This window comes from Condylura cristata, unplaced genomic scaffold, assembly GCF_000260355.1.
Source record: "Condylura cristata isolate star-nosed mole 26May11 unplaced genomic scaffold, ConCri1.0 scaffold00032, whole genome shotgun sequence".
Classification (NCBI taxonomy): domain Eukaryota; kingdom Metazoa; phylum Chordata; class Mammalia; order Eulipotyphla; family Talpidae; genus Condylura; species Condylura cristata.
This window is the reverse complement of record NW_004567133.1, coordinates 3,508,466-3,528,913: the sequence shown is the minus strand read 5'-3', so window position 1 is coordinate 3,528,913 and position 20,448 is coordinate 3,508,466. Positions and strand designations below refer to the sequence as shown.

The window sequence follows — 20,448 nt, the reverse complement described above, 5'->3', positions numbered from 1 at the left end:
CTCCTGACCTGTCCGCTGCTCCCCTCAGCAGTGTACTTCATCAGCTGGCCTGTTCTGCTCCCCCACTCTGTGGTGAATCCTCTCACTGCCCCTGCACCTCTGGCTTGTACCCCAGTTCTGTATGCATAAATAAATCTTAAAAAAAAAAAAAAAGTAGCATTCCTTCAGTGATTTTATGCTTTTACTTGACAAAGGCTTTCCTACAATAGTAATCATACCCTAACACACTGGGGTGTTAATGGGGTGGTTCTCTCCCTTCCCACTATTAATAGCTGATCGCTTATTCCCCAGGTCTCAGAGAACTCCCACTAACATTCTTTATTCACCCATTTACAATTCATGTTTAGCAGTGTTAACTATTAGGTTGCTTTCTTTAAAACAAATTTTCTTTTAAAAGTGGGTTTACCCAAGTTGCATTCTCTTGTGATTACAATTATTTACTGACACACTCCATATTCTTCACATAGTCTCATTTCAAAAGGAGTAGATTCACTCTGTACTAGCAAAGCAGGCATCAATCCAGTAGCACACTCTCCTCTGAGGGAGACATCATCCATTCCCACACCCTCAACCCCCTCCTCTGCAGTGCTGGGCTGAGAAGAAAGCTCAGCATTTGAGGGGAGCCCCAAGTCCCCTGAACCTCCACTCTGACATCGGTTAAAGAAGAAATCTTAACAGGTGCTTTCTAAGACATGGTCTAATTTTGAGTTTGAACATTGCAACGCTGACTTAAACAACATAAATAGCTTTTCTGATGGTTCTGGAAGCTGCATGTCCAAGATCAAGGACTTAGCAGGGCTTTTTCCTCCTGAGGCCTCTCTCCTTGACTTGCACGTGGCCCTTTCTCACTGTATCCTCACACTATCTGTGAGCATCTCAATGCCCTTTGTGTACACAACCTTTCTCTTCTTTGAGACTAGTCATACTGAATAAGGGCCTACCCTAATAGTCTCATTTTAACACATTCAGTATTTTAAAGGCCTGATCTTCACACACTATCACCTTCTGAAACAGTGGAGGAGTAGGGCATTCAATTTAGCCCCCAGTCTGTGAATTTATTAATTTAGGAACATGATTCCCATCAGAAGGGGAGGCATGCTTAACACCACCAGGGACAAGTACATGAGGCCTTCCTCTCTGGCTCCTAGACATGGTGGTTTAAGAATGGGAGAGGACTGTGTGACTGTTAAAGCAAGTGTTAGATACGGATATGACAGTTCTGTTTCCTTAGGAAATTCACATGAGAGATTTGTGTGTCTAGCTGACAATGAAAACTGGTGGCCAATGGGATGACTAGTTAGGGAAACCTGATACACTGAAGGAAGTTATCTCCCAACTGGTCCTGACAAGAAGTCTCTCTAAAACACAAAGTAGGGAAGGACCTAGTCATCTTCCTTTTCCAGCATCCTGACAAGTAGCTTTGTATCAGGGAGACTTCATAAAATGAATCATTATACGACTTGGAGGAAAAAAAATGTAGACAATCATTGCAGATCACACATTTTTAGTTAACATCTAAAAATTACAAAGCTATCCATCATACAGGTTTTCTACAGAGAATCTTAAGTCACTACATGCTTTCCTTGCTTCTTGATGTAACAACACATCTACCTATAATAACCTGAAATAATCTAGAATCTCCCCAGTGTATTCTAATATTAGAAAGGGAAAATGAAGCCTAGTACCAAATATACCCAAACCACACAGAAGAGGAAATAGTGCATCGATGATCTAGTGGATGAATCAGAGATTCCACAAAAAAACCCTAAGTCAGAATATCAACAGCCTAGAAAAACAAACTGTACTGTGTGCTAATCACAGTGACGTGTTCCTGTTCAAAAATGATTTTCAAGGTCAGCCAACCCAACTGTTCTCTCATACTTCCAGAAAGGTTATATAATTTGAGTGCTGACTGAATACCTGTGAATGAGATCATTTCATATGAAGGTGCTATTTCTCTCAGCCTACACCATTAAAATCTGTTATCAAAGGTTCATTTCATTCCAATTTTAACAACACTTACTAGGATGGAGACTGCCACAGAATAGCTAATCCAAGGAGGCACAGTTTGGTCAAAAGAATGTCTGGGCCCTCCCTGGTGGTGCAGCGGGTTAAAGCACAGCACTGAGAGTCTGAAGCCACTTCCGCATGAGTTCGATTCCCGCCTGCCGCCTGCCCCGGAGGAGACCACATGGCGAGCCAGACCTCTCCTGACCCGCCCACTGCTCCCCTCAGCAGTGTACTTCGCCGATCTGCCTGTTCTGCTCCCCACTCTGTCTCTGGTGAAGCCTCTCACCGCCCCTGAGCCTCTGGCCTGTACCCCAGTTCTGTATGAATAAATAAATAAATCTTTAAAAAAAAAAAAAAAAAGAATGTCTGATTTAAAACACTTCTGTCAGACTACAGACTGTGCCCTGGCATCCCAAGAAAATGATGAGAGGACATAATTCTTAACCAAGATGTGATGACTCAGCTAAATTGTGGAGTAATCCAGTGCTCAAATATTTGTAACAGCTTAAAATCAGAACCTTCCAGTAGCCCTGGAAGTCAGTTCCCAAACAGGTCCCAGAAGCTTGCATAGATGGCCAGTTTCCCAGAGTATCCTTTCCCCAAACTGGTCCCTTAAGTCTACTGCTCATGTCTACAGGAAAGGACAGTCTGTCTTTCTAGACACCATCCCACTGGCATCTGTAGAAATGTGCAGCAAGTCAATGACAGTATCCACCACAACAAGTGACCAATATAATTTCTGCCCAAAAGGAATAAAAGGACAGGAGAGATGACCTGTGTGCTCCTTACTTCCCAGTAGGGCAGGCTCTAAATCCTAAGCAAAACACCTCTACCTTGTTCTTAACATTTTGTAAATACCCTGACAGATTCCCTGGTCTCAGAACCTTTCTAGGGTTCTGTGGTGTAACTTAAGTTCTTGACAAATTGTCAGGTAAAATGTCTTTAAAATTTCTCTCTTCAGAGAGCAAGTAGCTGTTAGTATGCATGCAGCCAAATTGGCCAGAGGGATGTTCAGGGCTGGGGTGTAGAGATATGCACTTCTGCCTACTTTTGTGCATGGTCAAAATATAAGTACTATCTTCATAACTACGAAAGAAACGGCTACAACACTAACCCTGACAAGGTTCTATAGCACTTAAATGAAAGTTTCCCCAGGATTTCCTGTCTGATACTGCACCACTGATAAGCCATTATCCCAAACAGAAAAAAATGTTCCCAGGCACTCAGATGAGCAGCCCAAGATAAAAAAGATGTACAGATATATTTTTTAAAGATTTATTTTAGGGCCCTCCCTGGTGGTACAACCAGTTAAAGCACAGTACTACACCGCTAAACGCAGCCACTTCATGAGTTCGATCGCCAGCCAGGGCGGTGTTCCCACAAGGTGTGGCAGACCTCTCCTGACCTGCCCGCTGCTCCCCTCAGCAGTAGACTTCATCAATCTGCCTGTTCTGCTCCCCACTCTGTCTCTGGTGAATCCTCTCACTGTCCTTGCACCTCTGGCCTGTACCCCAGTTCTGTATGCATAAATAAATCTTAAAAAAAAAAGATTTATGCATACAAGAACTGGGGTATAAGCAAAAGGTGTGGGAGGTGAGGGGACAGAGATAGAGTTGGGAGCAAAACAGGCAGATGCACTGAAATACACTGCTGAGGGAATTGTGTGCGAACTCGGCTCCGCGTGGGTCAGCTCCCTGGCTGGGGATCGAACTCAGGCTGTAGTGGCTGCAGACAGCTTCATACTTCTGAGACTTAATCCCTGTGCCACCAGGGAGGCCCCTGAATAGATAATTTAAAGACTATGGGGCCTAGAGTATCCCCACTAAAAATGCTGTTTCACCACCCTCCTGTGATGTGACATCCATTGGTCAACAAGTCCCATCCAACACATTTTTCATTTAGTCAACAAATGTTTGCTAAGCATCTTCTATAATACAGGCCGAGCTACAGGTTCTGGGGAACCGGGAAGCGGAGAGGACAAGGCTCCTGCACTCACAGTTTACATTCTCATGCAGGGAGACTGAAAATGTCCAAATTACGGTAGACAGTGCTAAGCTAAGTAGAAAAAGAAAGTGGGGGGTGAAGGTGTTATTTTGTACGATGTGATCAGGGAACACATTTCTGATATTATAATAATGAGAAACGATGGCAGTTTGGTTCATCCCAGGTGGTTGTAAAAAATCCTTAAGTGGTACGGGCTATGTGCCAGGCACAACTCTAAATTCATGTAATCCCACGACAACCCTAGAGGTTGGTATTACTATCAGCCCCATTTTCAAATGAATGAACTGAGCAAAGCAGGCATAGAGGGATGACATGGCGATGCTCAGGTGCACACTGCATGCCATGACAGCAGACAGGTGGTAACAGTGCTCAGGCCTTTGGGTGTGAGGAGAAAGGGTCCAGGGTCAAGGGAACACCCACAAGTGTCCCTCACTCTTAACTACAGACAGACCTTGAAGGACCACCAAAGACTTTAGAAAACCTTCCTTAAAAAAGGTAAAAGTATGACCAACCCAAGTCGACAAAAAGAGACTCAAAGAAAATAGGCAACGCAGGTGTTTAAAAACTATGATTAATAGTCGCAAAACTAAGTAGAAATATTACACTCTTGAGAAGATGCTATGAAGAGGGGGAGAGGAGAGGAGGGAAAAAAGGCTCCAATTTAGTTGACCAAAAACAAAAACATGAACTAAAAGAAAAAAGCAATATTCAAGTAATAGAAATTCCAGAAGAACAAAGAAAAGGAAAGGTAGTTCTTTTAAAAGAAAAAAGGAAAGAAAAAAGGCATGTAAGAGTGTGTGGTGTGTGTATATGTAAGAAATTTTTCCAGAATTAAAGGATTGACTTCCAAATTCAAAAGGCCCACTGAGGGTCTATCTTAAATGAATGACATGAATGGAGAAAGGTCATCTCAAGGCACAACTTTGTAACTTTTTAGAACTGAAAAACAAAAGTCAAACAGCTTCCATCCCACATAAAAGGAGATGACCTCAGAACTCTCAACAGAACACTGGGCAGCTGCCAACCTGGAACCGGGTGTGGGCTCTAGGACAGACAGTCAAACACGCTGAGGAAAGATGCAAAGGCCTGCTGACGAACTTAGCAGTGAGGACAGTCAGGACAACTAAGGAAATGGTGACAAAGCACAGGTCTATGGGAAACAAAAGACGTGAAAAAGTTCAATCACCAAAAATTACTACAGGGTCAGCCGTGAATAGTGTCTATCATCTTAAGAATATAAGCATTAAAAAGTGATTTAGGGCCCTCCCTGGTGGCGCAGAGGGTTAAAGCACAGCACTAAGAAGCTTAAGCCACTTCCCATGAGTTCGATTCCCGCCTGCCCCAGAGGAGACCCACATGGCGTGGCAGACCTCTCCTGACCCGCCCGCTGCTCCCCTCAGCAGTGTACTTGTCAGTCCGCCTGTTCTGCTCCCCACTCTGTCTCTGGTGAATCCTCTCACTGCCCCTGCACCTCTGGCCTATACCCCACTTCTGTATGCATAATAAATAAATCTTTAAAAAAAAAAAGTGATTTAGCCAAAAAGTGTAACTATGCCCTAAGAAAGGAGAGAGTGTGTGCGTGTGACATAAATCTCTTCTTCCATTGGAGAAATTCAGCATTCACCTAAGCCAAGGAAGAGTAATGCAGGCATGTTATTTGGCAAAATGTTTTAAAATGCTGCTGAACAGGCCCTCCCCGGTGGCGCAGCGGGTTAAAGCACTGCACTGAGAAGCTAAAACCACTTCCGCATGAGTGTGATTCCCGCCTGCCCCGGAGGTGACCACATCGCGTGGCAGACCTCCCCTGACCTGCCCGCTGCTCCCCTCAACAGTGTACTTCGTCTATCTGCCTGTTCTGCTCCCCACTCTGTCTCTGGTGAAGCCTCTCGCTGCCCCTGAGCCTCTGGCCTGTACCCCAGTTCTGAATACACAAATAAATAAATCTTTAAAAAAAAAAAAATGCTGCTGAACAATGTCCCTAGGGAACAGACAGTAAAGGAGGGGAACAGGGCCTCACTGTTCTACTGTAAGCCATGGGAAACTACATACATTGACAGAATTTAAATTTACAAAATAGTTGGGGGAGGGGAGTAGAAAGGAGGTCAAGAAAATATAGGCAAGAACAGAGTCAAACAGGAAATGGGAATGGCGTGAGAGGAGCCAAGAAGCTGGTGCCTGCTGTACAAAAAGGCATGAAAGCATTTCAAAGTGACAAGAAATGGGGAAATTAGTAGCAAAAATGGTTTACTTTATTATTTCTCTTCTCCCTGAGAATTTATACTAACAAAGTTATCTGAAAGTAGAATATAATAAGGTTGTTATATATCATATTTACATAAACTGAGGAAAGAGTCCAGGAGAAAACACGGCAGGCGAAAGAATAATATTGCTGATGACAGAAGGAAACTTAGAGCTGAGAAAAAGATGAGGTTAGGGCATAAATCCAGAAGTTAGTCTTCAAAAGCTGAGAAGAAATGACATTTATCTCCAACTCTACATACATCTCTTCATACCTACCTGTGAATCCTGAAAGCATACACAAAATCTGGTAATGAGTTATTCAGGGGATCCACACCATTCAGCAGATTCTTAAAGAGTTTAAAACTGATGATGTTTAAATATTTTGGGTGTGTACAAGTGAGTCAATTTATGAAAACAATTTTTAAAAGTCAGAAAACCCTTTTATCATCTGTTAAAAGTATATTTTTTTTTTAAGTGGAAACTCATTGTTCTCACAGATTTAAAAAGTTAAACAGGACGCATTTTTCTTGACAACTAGTTCTGGAGATTAATACTTTAACTTCCTATATTTCAATAAGAAATTGTTTAATAACTCATCAGCAATACAGTAACTACTCTTAAATGTCTTTCGGTACTTTCAGATAATACATAGAAGTAAGTATGCAGAGGAGAAATGATTGTAATTGGTCCACAGTGTGCATCACACTAATGAAAGTGTGAACACAAAGCTGTAGACAGATGTTAGGGCCCCTCATTCCAGAACTGGGCCTGCCACTGACTGGCAGCCTGGGACTGAGTCACTGCTTCATACCTGTGGGCTTTGTCCCTTCAGCTGTAAGTGTCATTTCAGTTCTAAAGTTCTACACAAAATTTATGAATCTACCAAATGTCTATATGGTTAATACTGGTAATCAGATCTCTTATTAAAGTTTATTTTTCTTAAAGAAATTGAAGTTAAATTATAGATTTCTGGATTGTACCCTGGCAGCAGGCCTCTGCTGGAGTATTCCCAGAAACTATTTTGGTAAGTTTGTTATTTTTCAGTGCCTCACTAGCAATCAGTGTCTGGGTGTTGCACTTTAATAATAGTCTAAAGTCAGAGTCAAGTGGGGCTCTGCCTGTTACTGGCAGGCTGGATCCTTGGAAAGTAACAGTTGCTGCTGACAGAGGAACCATTCTACCCAGGCACACTGCCAGGTAGGAAGTGGGAGAGGAATTTTTTCTTCTGACAGTAGCACATGTTGAGTTTATCAAGGATTCTGAGGAAGAATTTGCAATGTGAAAAATACTTTAAACGTAGGCTCTAAGGCTACAACAGACCACAATACCTCAGTTGTTTATATTTTGGGTTTTTTTCTTTTTTAGATTGACCTTTGTGCCACTGTATAAAGAAGCAGTACACTAATTTTTGAAACTCTGTAATATTCCAGTGTACAAAAATATGTGCACACTCATCCATTCAGTGTTTGGACATGTGGACTGTTTGCAATTAAGTGGCTGTTATGACCAGTGCAGATATGAACATCCTTGCTCATCTGCTACATCTATCTGAATATATACTTAAGAGTGAAATTGCTAGATGTTAAGATGTATTCACAGTTTTGATAAATGTTTTCCAAACTATACATATTAACTTACATCCTTGCTCATCTGCTACATCTATCTGAATATATACTTAAGAGTGAAATTTCTAGATGATAAGATGTATTCACAGTTTTGATAAATGATGTTTTCCAAAGTATACATATTAACTTATATTTCTACCAGAAGAACAAAAAATTTCCAATTCTCCAGCCCTTCTCCACACTTGGTATTCTTTTTCATTTTTTTTCCCTACCACCATCCCTATGTCCCCTTGACTATTTTCTCCCTCTTTACCTCAGTTTGCTTACTAATGCCCACTAGCTCATAATTACTTTTATATATCAGTTCACCTACTTTGTTTCCTTATGTCACTCCTATCCATGAAATCATTTATACTGTCTTTGGTCTTTCTGGCTACTCCACTAATAGTAAATATCCTCTCGGGTTCCTCCCATTCTGCCATCTGGCAATATTTCATCTTTCTTAGAGCATTAGTATGCCACTGAGTGGACATTCCACATCTTCTCTCTTGGTGGACACTCAGGTTGCTCCATACCCTAGTTATTGTAAATACTGCCACAATAAACACTGTGGAGTATGTAAGTTTTCAAATAAATGATTATGTATTTTCCTGCTAGATTCCCAAAAAGGGGACTATTGGATCATATAATATTTCCATTTTCAATTTTTATTTATTTATGCATGCATGCAAGAACTGATGTATAAGTCAGAGATGCAGGAGATAAGAGATAGAGTGAGGAGCAGAACAGGCAGATATACTGAAAAACACTGCTGAGGGGAGCAGCAGGTAAGACAGGAGAGGCCTGCTGCACCATGTGGGTTAGTTTCATGGCTGGGGATTGAACTCATGTGGCTGATGACAGCTTGAGACTTTAACCCCTGCACCACCAGGGAGGCCCCATTTTCAATTTTATTTTTTAAATATTTATTTATTTATGCACACAGAACTGGGGTACAGGCCAGAGATGCAGGGGCAGTGAGAGGATTCACCAGAGACAGAGTAGGGATCAGAACAGGCAGATTAACTGAAATACACTGCTGAGGGGAACAGCTGGCAGGTCAGGAAAGGTCTGCCACACCATGTGGGTCACCTCTGGGGCCGGGGATTGAACACATGTTAAAGTGGCTTTAGCTCGTAGTGCTGTGCTTTCACCCTCTGCACCACCAAGGAGGGCCCCCATTTTCAATTTTTGAGATAGCTCTAAACTGCTTCCTAAAATTGCTGATGGCTGCACCAATTTACATTCCCACCAAAATGTACATTCCCACATCGTCTCAAACACTTGTTGAAAGTCTTATTGATATGTGTCATTCTCACAACTAGGAGATGGTATCTCACTGTAGTTTTGATTTCTATTTCCTGTATTAGAACTGATGAGGAACATTTTTTTACATATCTGTTGGCCTTCGGTAGATTCTGTTTAGAAAATTGTCTATTGCCCATTTATTGATTAGGTTGCTAGTTCTTCTGTTGATAAGTTGAATGAGTTCTTTATATACCTTGGTTATTAACCCCTTGTTGGTTGTATAATATGAAAATATCTTCTCTTTTCCAGTAGGATGTCTTTTTTATTAATATTTTCCTTTTACTGTGTAGAAACTTTCTAATTTTAGGTAGTCCCAATTATTTGTATTTACTTTTACTTCCCTTGCCATAACGGTTCCACGATGTCACCAACAACATTAAACATACTTCTTGTCTGTATTTCATGGTTGCACCTCTTATATCTGAACCTATTTTAATCTATTTTGGATGTATTTTTGTATATGAAGCTAGTGTGACCCAACTTTACTCTTTTACATATGTCTGTCCAGTTTTCCCAATACCATTGTTAAAGATACTCTCCTTTCTCCACTGAATGTTTGTGGCGCCTTTATCACAAAGAAGGCATGAATGTATGTATGGATTTATTTCTGGATTTTCAATTCTGTTCCATTAACCCATGTGTCTATTTTTATTCTACTATCATATTGTTTAAATTACTGTTCCTTTATAATATAGTTTGAAATCAGGCAATATGATTCCATTTTTCTTCTTTTTTTCTCAGAATTGTTTTTATTACTCAAGGTCTTTTTTGGTTCCATTTAAATTTTACTATTTTTTTTTTGTTCTATTTCCTTGAACACAATGGTTTTGCAATAAGAAGCTGAGATCACAAAATTTCATAATTACTAGTTAATTAAAGCAGATGTCTAAAATGTACAAAATGGTTGCAAACTCATCCTCCTCTTATTTTCTAGATCTAACATGCTTTATAGTTTTACTTCCAATAATTACAAGTTGCAACTGTATTATATCAAATTCAAGTCTCCCATTCAATTTTGAAAAGAAGGGTAAAAGATATTTTGGGGATGGACATGAATGAGGAAAATAAACACAGGTATTTAATAGCTAAATTACAGTGGCTTCTTTTTGGAATAAGAGCCAACTTTCCTCAAAAATCACTATTATAGAAGTGACCAAATATTTTCCTTTTATCCAAGTCATACATGTTATTAAAAAGAGCCTTGAATTACTTGCATTAGTATATGAGTTGATGGTGTTCTTAATCAAAACCAACTGATTATTCAATCATTATAATGTAGCAGTTTCAGAGACAGTTTTCTTAGTTCATGCAAAAGTGCTTGTACTTATCAATACACCTGCAGCAAATTTATCACAACTTATCAACTAGCAGTTGAAAAATATGGAACAGGCTACAAATCCTAGGCTATTCCAAAATAAAGCAGCTTAGAAAAATAAACCTTTTAAAAACAAGATGTTGATGACATGATATTATACTAGAAAAAAATAGCCCAACAAGTTTTACTTAGGTCAAGAATCAGCAACTCTTCACAGGGTAACGTCAGCACCCAGCTCCTGGGGAATCAGGGTGTCGCCTTGAGTTCTACCTGCTCCAGTTTGCTTCCTTCCAGTCTGAGCTGTCGTGGGCAGAGCTGCAGGCCAGGCTGGCACATCGACACCACGAGGTTCTCAGCTCATGGTGCTGCATTAGGCTGTCAGGCTGCTGGCTCACAGTTCCTACTGATTATGTATACAGGACATTTTTTATTTGTACTAACTTCCAAAAATGAAACTGGAGGTTTTTAAAAGTATTTATTTAGGTTATAACTATTTAAATATTTAGTTATGATGAATAATTTATATTCCTTTTTGGTTAAAGCATAGGTACTTTTCACCAGACAAGTCTCCTGAAAATATCCATGTATTGTGGTAAGGAATAGAGATCTTTTTGGATTTTAGGTATTGGCATTAGTTTTTAAATTTTAAGTTGTTCTTCCTTCCTTGAGTCTAGTTATATTGGTCAACAAATTCTATGAAATAACAAATATTTTGTGTGCAACAGAAGATAAAATATTCATGTTGGGAGAGTGGGAAAATTGACATAAAGGTATTTGTTAAAATACAGATTTCTAAGCAAGCCTTCAGAATTTATTTCTGAAGGCCCAAGCACCTATATTTCTACCAATACCTAAGTGAACTTAATGCAAGTGATCTTGCATTTATGAAAACATCTGTACTTTGCCTGGAGCATTTGAACTCATATTGTGACTAGGATTTACATAAAAACAAGTTGGAGAAAACAACAAAACAGTACAAGGTGAACAAAATTGACCAAAAAATGAAAATTGACAAGTTAAATCTGTTGATCGTAGGTGATGGGTACATGAGGGTGATTATATTATTTATTCTGCTTCTGTAAATGAAGTAATTTTGAAATTTTTGTGATTTAAAAATTTTTTGTAATAAAAAATGAAAAGTTCAGTTATCAAATGAAAACACACTTACATCTCCCCCCAACCCTACTTCTGCGCATTTCAAGAGAGCCTGCCATTGATCATCTTCCTGAACCTTTACCGAGTAAAGGAGTTACCTACAAACCCTTTCAACAATTTCCAAAGTTTGTGGACCCCTAAAATAATCACAATTAAAGTCTTAAGTCAAAGAGGTTTCCCCCATATTCTTAGAGTACTCTGAAGAGTACATCAAACCCAGCATCCACATAGCCATTGCTCTAAAAACAAAACTTCTTGCCTATATCATTACATCAAAAATATGGGGGTATAGAGTATTTATTGTGGTATTTACAGGTGGTCAAGTGGCAGAAAATATGGGTAGAACCCTTAAATCTGTAAGAAGACCTTTTGTCCCTTCAAAATCTCCTATTCCCACCCTAATCCCTAGAATTAAATATAAAAAACATTTGAGGAGGTACATGAACCTGTACTTCTAAACATATACAGTGCTGTAAATCAATGTGACCTCAATAAAAGAATTTAAAAAGTTAAAAAGCAAATAAATAATTAAATTTGGGGGAAAAGAGACACCCAAAACATTTATTTGGATAGATAGATATATATAGGATTGTAATGAGTGACAAACTTTATTGGGAAAAGTAAAAGAGCCAAAGAAATTTTTAATGGCAAAAAAAAAAAAACCTATTATAAGTGCTATGAGCTAATGGAGCATTCAGTTCTTGGTCTTTATTATTATTCTCTAAGAAGAAACAGCCTGGAAAAATGACTGTTTCCAGGGCTGGAGAAGGGACTATAAAGATACAAAGCTTCTTATAGTGCCAGGGAAAAAAAAGTGCTAAAAAGAAAATTTTAAAAAAAGAAGGGAGGGAAGAATAAGGAAATGGGACAGAGGAGCCAAATGAAAAACCTCCAGGTAGACAAAGCTGTCACAATTTGAGTAGCAAAATAAATAATACAGCACTGCATTATAACCCAAAGCATAACACTGCAATAATTGAAAAGGAAATAAAGTAATCAAATCTTCATAAAAAAGAATCACAGTAATGTTTATAAATGCTTCTCCTTCAAGGAGGTGGTGCATAACTCACACTCCTGAATGTGGGCTGTGTGTAAACACCTGTAGAAAGGGAGGAAAAAGTAACTTTCCAGTGGGAAAATGACTAACACTACAATCCCAGCTAGGTTATCAAGGGATCAGTCACACTGAAAGCAGGCACCCTTTATACGAAGAACCAGATTTAGTCCTGAGGAAAACATCAGACAAACCCCAGTTGAGGGATATTCTATGCAATACCGTAACTACATACCTCAAAACGATCAAGATCATCAAAAACAAGGAAGAGGAGCCTAAGAAGACATGACAACTAAATGTCATGGGATAATCTCGATCAGAAAAAGGTTATCAGATCAACACAAAGAGAGAGCTAATAAAGAACGGACTTGAATTAATAATAATGTATTTTTATTGGCTCCTAGTTGCCACAAATATACTACTAATGTAAGATGTTAACAGTAGGAAAGAAGGGCTAAAGGGTATACAGGAACCCTTTGTACTATCTTTGCAACTTTTCTGTAAAACTAAAGTTGTTCTAAAAGAAAAAGCTTATTATTAAAAATAAAACAGCCATAAATGGCCTCATTCCAGGAGGACTATGATGGGATAATGAATAAGAGCAAAGTTTACAGAAGAATGTGAGTCTCTAAAGTGATATTTTTTTGACACACACACACACACACGGTGGGGTTCTGAACTCAGTTCTCCATCCATCTTCATCATCCTTACCCACAAATTTTAAGCAGATATCTATGTAATCTGTAAGATACTATGCAAAAACTAGAACTACCAAGTATATAAGACATAGTATTTGCAATTCAGGTACAGAAACTGAACCTAAAACAATAAGTGGTATTTGCTAAGGGCAAATGGTAGGCTTATTATGATAAGTCCAAATTTTTTATCATAGAGCCCAACATTAATTTTTTACGCTTATTTTTTTGTAAACAGCGTTTATTTACAAGCCGCAAAAACATTATTAGTGTGCCAATATATTCTATACCTTAAAAATGTCAAATGAGTCAAACATTTTAAAGAATAAAATGAAAACATAAGTTCCAGTGTTTTCAACCTGCACCTCATGTAACTCTTATTCCACAAGTAAAGACTTGGAGAGTTCATCAAGATTAGGAATCCCTAAGGACCAGACCAGAGAAAAGATCTCAGTAGGGATGTTGGGGTTGCAGTGAGCTTTAAACAAAGAAAAAGAGGACAGCGCTTAGAGAAGACAAGAAAGCGTTAGACAACTGTAAACAGAGAATATATAGTGAGCTGTCTAGTAGGAATTTATGTGGCATATTTTCAAACCATAAACAGGTCCATTTAGCTCTCAAAGAGCCACAAAAGGAGAATAGTGGCAGGGACAACAAAAGCACACAGCAAAAATCTAGATGAAAAGAATTCCCTTGACCAAGCCTCCCAAGGGGGTCAGAAGCTAGGAGTCAAGGCGATACTAGCCACACCACAGCACATGGCCGTGAGCCACCTACTTCACTGGATGGCAATTTAAGTCTTTCAGAACTAGTATTATATAGTACAATGCAAAATCTACTAAACTGTCAAAAATAAAATGCAAGCTTGAGTACCTGTCCTCTTAAGTCCCTGGAGGGCAGAAGAGTACAAAGTGTCTCTTTTGTAGTTGAGGGAGAAATGGCAGAGAGCTGGCCTAGACCTAGATAGGGCAGGAGGAATGAGCCACACACTGTGGCTTCAGGCACCTGAGATATCTGGCATCAACAGATCTCATTTTTCCCACTTGATTCACAATAAAATTAAACGATATTTTGAATCTCTGTACTATGCTAACCTTTGCAAAGAAAACTTTTAAAATACTGAGGTTATTTTCTAATATGCTCATTTTTTGTGGCAAATAACTGTAATGCCAAGGCATAGTTCCAAATTAGTCACTTGCTACAATTTCAAAATACTGCATTCCAATATTTTGCTCTGACACACTGATTTTACATATTTTCTTAGCTTTTTCTTACAATAGTTTCTTCATATGAAGATTCAAGGAAAGGTTAGGAGTCAAATGTAGAATCAACCCTAGATGCAGCTATCTGTTTTAGACTAGAACTTGTCCCATTTCTCCTTTCTATAATATTTCTTCCCTCATGTCTGAGTAATTACACATTTTAAAGAGTAAAGCCCAGCTATAAAAATACATGATTTTAAAAGAGAGAGAAAACAAGTCAGGTATCTCTCGAATGACATTGGCTAAGGGAAGCCTCAGTCCTGTACTTGCTGACCCAGTCAGTTAACTCCCTGCCTTTAAGGATGCTTTATTCAGTACACAATTTTGTTAGGGATCAACTAAATTTGGACTGTTAGTGGTTCCTTTAAGTCAATTAAAACCAAGAGTTGTTCACATGTAAGAGCTTCAGTCATGTTAAATGTTTTCAAAACAGGTTGATAACATAAAAGCAGGCTAATCCAGATCATCTTAAAAATGTCTAGCATTATTCCCTAACATCGTGAATTTCAAAAAGTAACAATGACAGCCTGTACATCATACTTAAGTAAGCCAGATTTCTCTCTAAAGGATCCCTTTCTCATCCATCATATAGCAAGTTATGTTGAGTAACAATGATTTTTGAAATCAAGTAAATTCCAGGTATTCCATGATAAACAGCTTCTGCTTTGAGTGCCTTCTTTGAAGTCATTACTACCCATCAACAGTCAATTCAATAGCCTACCAGATTACCCAAAAATCCAAGGCAATGAAAAAATCCAGGTTGCTGAGAACAGGTGACACCACCTGCTAGACCGTGACACTACCGCCTAGCCCATTAGGTAGATGTTACCATCAACCCTTTTTTTTTAATAGTTGAATTCTAAGATTCTTGGAAAGGTCAAGTAACTGACCCAAAGTCTTAAAACTACAGAAGTAGTTTTAAGGAAGGCTTTACATCCAGACTAATTCCAAAGTCCAAATTCTGCATATATTCTCTCCTCTTATGGCTCGGCTCGTTCATAAATTTTACTCTTAACTGAGAAGTTGGGAACATTTTTGAGGGCTCATTTAACTTTTCAGAAGCCTGGACACAACCACTATTCAAAGTTATTTGGAGGACCCATAAATTACTAAAAATGAATCTACCAAATGACCCAGCAATTCCATTCCTAGAAATCTACCCAAAAGACACAAAAACATTAATTTGAAAGGAAACCTGCACTTCTATGGAAACAACCTATATGCCCCAAAACAGGTAAATGGATAACGACATGGTATATAATATAGACAATAAAGCACTACAAAATGAAATAATACTCAGTAATCAAAAAAGACAGTCATGTCAGTTACAGTGACCTGGATGGAGCTGGAAGGGATAAAGCTCAGCAAAATAAATGAGAAGAGAAAAATATCAGATATTATCACTTACAGGAGGAATACAGGGAAACTGAACAAAGTGCCCAAAAAAGATAAAACGTGCAAGCTGACTATAGTCCTGAGGCATACAGAAGGGACAGGAAAGGGTTCAAAACTGGGGAGGGACGAGGACAAGAGATGACGTGACGGTTCACAGGTGATATGGTAGTGGGCGATTTACAGGGACTATACCTAAGGGGAGAAATCAAATAATGTACAAAAATTAACAACAAGGTCAGAAAAGTTTAAGTTTATTAAAACATAAAAAGAAACCTGGACATATCTTTATTATATGTACAGCTGTTAGATATAAGTACACAGAGGGCTCACACAACATACATTTCAAGAGAATTGCAGTCAGCATATCAGTATCAATAAAACTGTAGAGATTTGATAAACTTCAGTGCAGATCAGCTACAAAACTGTTAGGCTTCCTATTACTATGCAAATGAGCACATTTAGTTAGCCCCAAAATATCACCCTGTGAGAGCAATAACGGCATTACCAACTTAAATCAAATCTCAAACCTGATAGCCATAAATCCTGAAATAATCTGCATGAAAGCCTGTTGAAATAATTTTTATTTCTCATAAACTATTAAAAATAAACACAAAAACTCACACTTTAGAAAGCACTTCCTTTACCTCAGAATTTTTTTCAAAATAAGTCTGTTTGTTTAATTTTTTAAAATGAGAGCCCTAGTTTCACAAGCTGCTGTTTAATCAGTAGCTGAGTCCCACTGGCTTCATAGACTTCCGTGAGGTCCTTTATCTGGAACTGCTAAAAGCTTCCTCTGTACTCTGTGACCTAATATGCCACAGAACAATAGAAGTGGGTTTCCTTGTTAACCACTACCCTAATATTATAACAAACTTAGAGGAATGACTTCACACCGATAAGTACATTTTTCCTTATGATATAAATCTTGAGACTCTTATAAAAGGCACAGAGATGATTTCTAAGAGAAGGATGATCTGGAGAAAATAATTGTTTAACTATAACCTTAGTTTGGTGACAACTGTGTGTGAAAACTGTGGACTTCCTCCCTTTACATAAGCTTCCCAATGGGGTTCAACAAGAGACCTTGCAGAAATACATACTCTGAGGAAAACAGGTTTCCTGGGAATATTAAGGGCTCTCAGGGTAGTAAAGAGAAGCCCAACAAAATTCAACCAAGAATTTTAGTGAAATTCTGAGATTGACTAAATGTGCTCATCTGCACAGGATTTCTTGCCTGATGGACAAAGACAATCCACATGTTTATAAAGCTTTATTATGAACCGGTGGGCATACACCATTTCAAAATTAGAAATGCTTTTGGATAATAAGAACCTTGAATATACAAACTTCAATTGAAATGCTGAATTTTAACTAAATGCCTCATCTCTTTCACCATGCAAACAAGATGGTGAAGAATAAAATTCAAGTATTTCTTCCAACTTATTTTTGCTAAGCCATGCTTGCTCCAGAACACTATTAACCAGTTTGAACTTTAAGTAGAAAGAACAGGACGAGGAGGCAAAAGATCCTACACAAGTGGGTCTATTCTTAATTTGAAAATGGTCAGGGTCTCCAGATAATCAAAATCTTAAGAATTATTAGACTTTCAATGTTTAACAGCTCTTTTAACTACTCTACACCTCAAGAAAGATTCCTTTTTTTAACCTGGGAGCTCACATATCAATATAAGCTCAAAGGTTTCTTTATTCTTCTTTGGCTAATACATCTCAGTCAACAGTACATCTGTTACCAGGATAACCTCTTTTTGATGCAAAGACAAGCAACCAGATCTACGTATGAATGCACATCGTTTCCACAGAACTTCCATGGTAGTTGTCATTCACAGGCTACAAGTCCAATGAAATACCCTCTACGCATTAGAATCTTGAATTCTGGGGAGTCCAGAAGTAAATCTACCATAAATTACCAATTTTTTTTTGTTTTATATCAAGATTTTATATTTCTCTTTGTGAATAAATTTTTGGATTGCTTCGTTTTATAACACTTCAAAGAAACTTACGGTTTGACTAGTCACATCTTCATAAAATAACAAAAAACTAAGATATACAGACAAACACATAGGACCTCGCAAAGAATTTTTTTCAAAATACATGTAAAGTTGACTAAGTGCAAAATCATCAGGAAACTACCTGAATTTCTGCAACATAAATATTCTTTATCCACTATACTATTCTAGTGTTAATTTTCAATTTCATCAATTCACATCTACCAATACCAACATCAACAGCTTTCCAAAGAGTCTTTCATAACTTCCCAAGTACTTTCTGGGATTCTCAGCTGGGCTGCTGATATAGTTATAATAACATTCACTCTTCCTATCTGTCAGATCAGAAAACAGAACTCACCTTACAAATATTTAATCCAAGGTAGTGGCAGACATTCAACCATACATTATATGGTGCAATGATAACAGCTAATATGCGACTAAAGGACACTCAATGACATAACCTGGTATAGCTCTGAAAACAATTATATATATATATCTTCCATTATAGATGTGTTTGAAAAATATGTCTTTACCAGGAACAGTAATTTCCACATTCTGTACCCAATTAACAGCATTCTAAAATAACTTTTGACCTCAAGAGTATTCCTACGCCTACAGAGTTACAAGATTTGAAGTGGTGAAGTAGAAAAATCACATAACTAGGGGAATTTAAGACCTGGTTTTCAGCTGTGACTGCCTACCATTTAGCAGTGTCACCTTGGGTAGGTTATTTGACCCCCCAAGGCCTCAATTGGAATAAATGTTCTTTAAGGTCTCTTCTCATTCTAAAATTTTCTGTATGTATGCAATTTCAGTCTTCCCTCACTTCAAAGATAAGCAGCAGAGAGATGATAAAGGCAAATCAGCCTATTTTTTCCCTAAAAAAAGACCCAATTTGGCTCTTCTGGGTTTAAGTTTTATCTAGGTAAAAAAGCCACAAGCGAAAATGGGGGGGGGGGGCTGGGGGGACTTACATACTGACATAACTAAAATAGAAACTTCAGTCACCCTTCGGTGGTTCTGTCAATAGTTATTCAAAGGCTGCTACTGTAATCACTGGCTCCCTAAAATAGAAATACTTACATAGTAAAGAGTTGTTTCCTAATCTCCAGAGATTCGATTGAAATAAAAAGCACAGCTTCAAAAATCAATTTACAACTTCAGAATAAGTCGCAGGAAGCAAAGGAAACTCCGCACTGCTTTCCAAGTAATTTACATTTAAACGTGATTGGGGCTAAGAAACGGTCTTATAAGATGTGAGAAACGCATAGGAGGTAGATGACATCTGGAAAGGGAAGCAGAACTGCCGGGAATGGATACAGGCTGGGGAAGGACCTTTGGGCAACAGGTCCAGAACCCGTACTGCAGCCTTGCCCGGGAGGGGTCGGTCGCGCCAAGCCGCCCGCCACCCTCCTCAGCCCCAACCGCAACGCCTCGCCCCCGCTTCGGCCCTTGAGAGGCAGCCTGCACCCCCACCCCACGCCCCTGCGGCAGAAATCTTCCGAAATGCTCGCTTCCCCGGGCCTCCAGCCCTCCGATCCCTCGGCGCCAAGGCCAGACCCGGCCTGCCGCCTCCTCCCCGGCCCCGGCCGCCCGGGTCGCAGCATCCCCGAAGCCCCAGCCCGGGCCCCGCCGCGGGCCGCTCACCTGCACCTGTTTGCGGAAGTGGCGCGGCCCGGGCACTGCCGGCGGTCAGGAGAGGGAGCAGCAGCAACAGCAGCCACGCCGGCACCCCCGGCATCTCGCCCGCAGCGCGGCCCCTGGCCGGCTCTCCAGTCGCCTTCAGTCCGTCAGTTGGTCCTGCCTCTCGCCGCTGCCTCAGCGGCACCCGCGCTGGTGGCTCCTGAGCACACGTCGCTTCAGCCAAACCTCAGCCTGGCTCCTGGTCCGCACCCGCCACTCTGGCCACAGAAACACCATGCTTCCCGCCTGCCCACCAGCTTGCGCCGCTACCGCCGCCTCTCAACAGCAGCAACGGCAGCAGAACTGCGGAGCCGCGGGCCCCAGCAGCCGCGCTCCCGCCGCCATGATGGGCTGCGTCATGTGACGTAAAGTGGGGGAGGGACTCTGTGATAGACAATCCAACCAGCCAATCGACTGTCCCACACTGACCAGAAGGCCACGCCTATCGCCCTGGCTGAAAGAAGGTGGCCGAAAGTGCGCCCCCTGCAGGCAGAGAAGTGCGTGGGCAATAGGTAATACCGACTTATTTTTAATTTATAAATATAAGGGCATATAAAGAAGACCATAAAGAGCATCCAGAAACTGTACTGATTTTTCCCCCAATATTTTTACAAACTGGCAGGTTTTTTCTTTTGCTTATTTTCTTGTCCATACCCGTTTTAGGCTTTTCTCCTTAGGATGACCTACACATCTTTTCGGTCATCAAAGAACAGG

The 20,448-nt window shown here is 39.7% G+C and overlaps 1 protein-coding gene across 1 annotated transcript in view; it reads right to left on the bottom strand.

Annotated features, from left to right (window-relative positions):
* The window catches only part of LMTK2 (lemur tyrosine kinase 2), an 85,095-nt gene extending 65,144 nt beyond the window's left edge, over positions 1-19,951 (bottom strand). The window contains exon 1 of the mRNA XM_012731995.1: positions 19,699-19,951. Within this exon, the coding sequence (XP_012587449.1) occupies positions 19,699-19,792 (94 nt within the window). The 5' untranslated portion in view covers positions 19,793-19,951. The remainder of the gene's footprint in view (positions 1-19,698) is intronic.
* Positions 19,952-20,448: the final 497 nt, after the last annotated feature.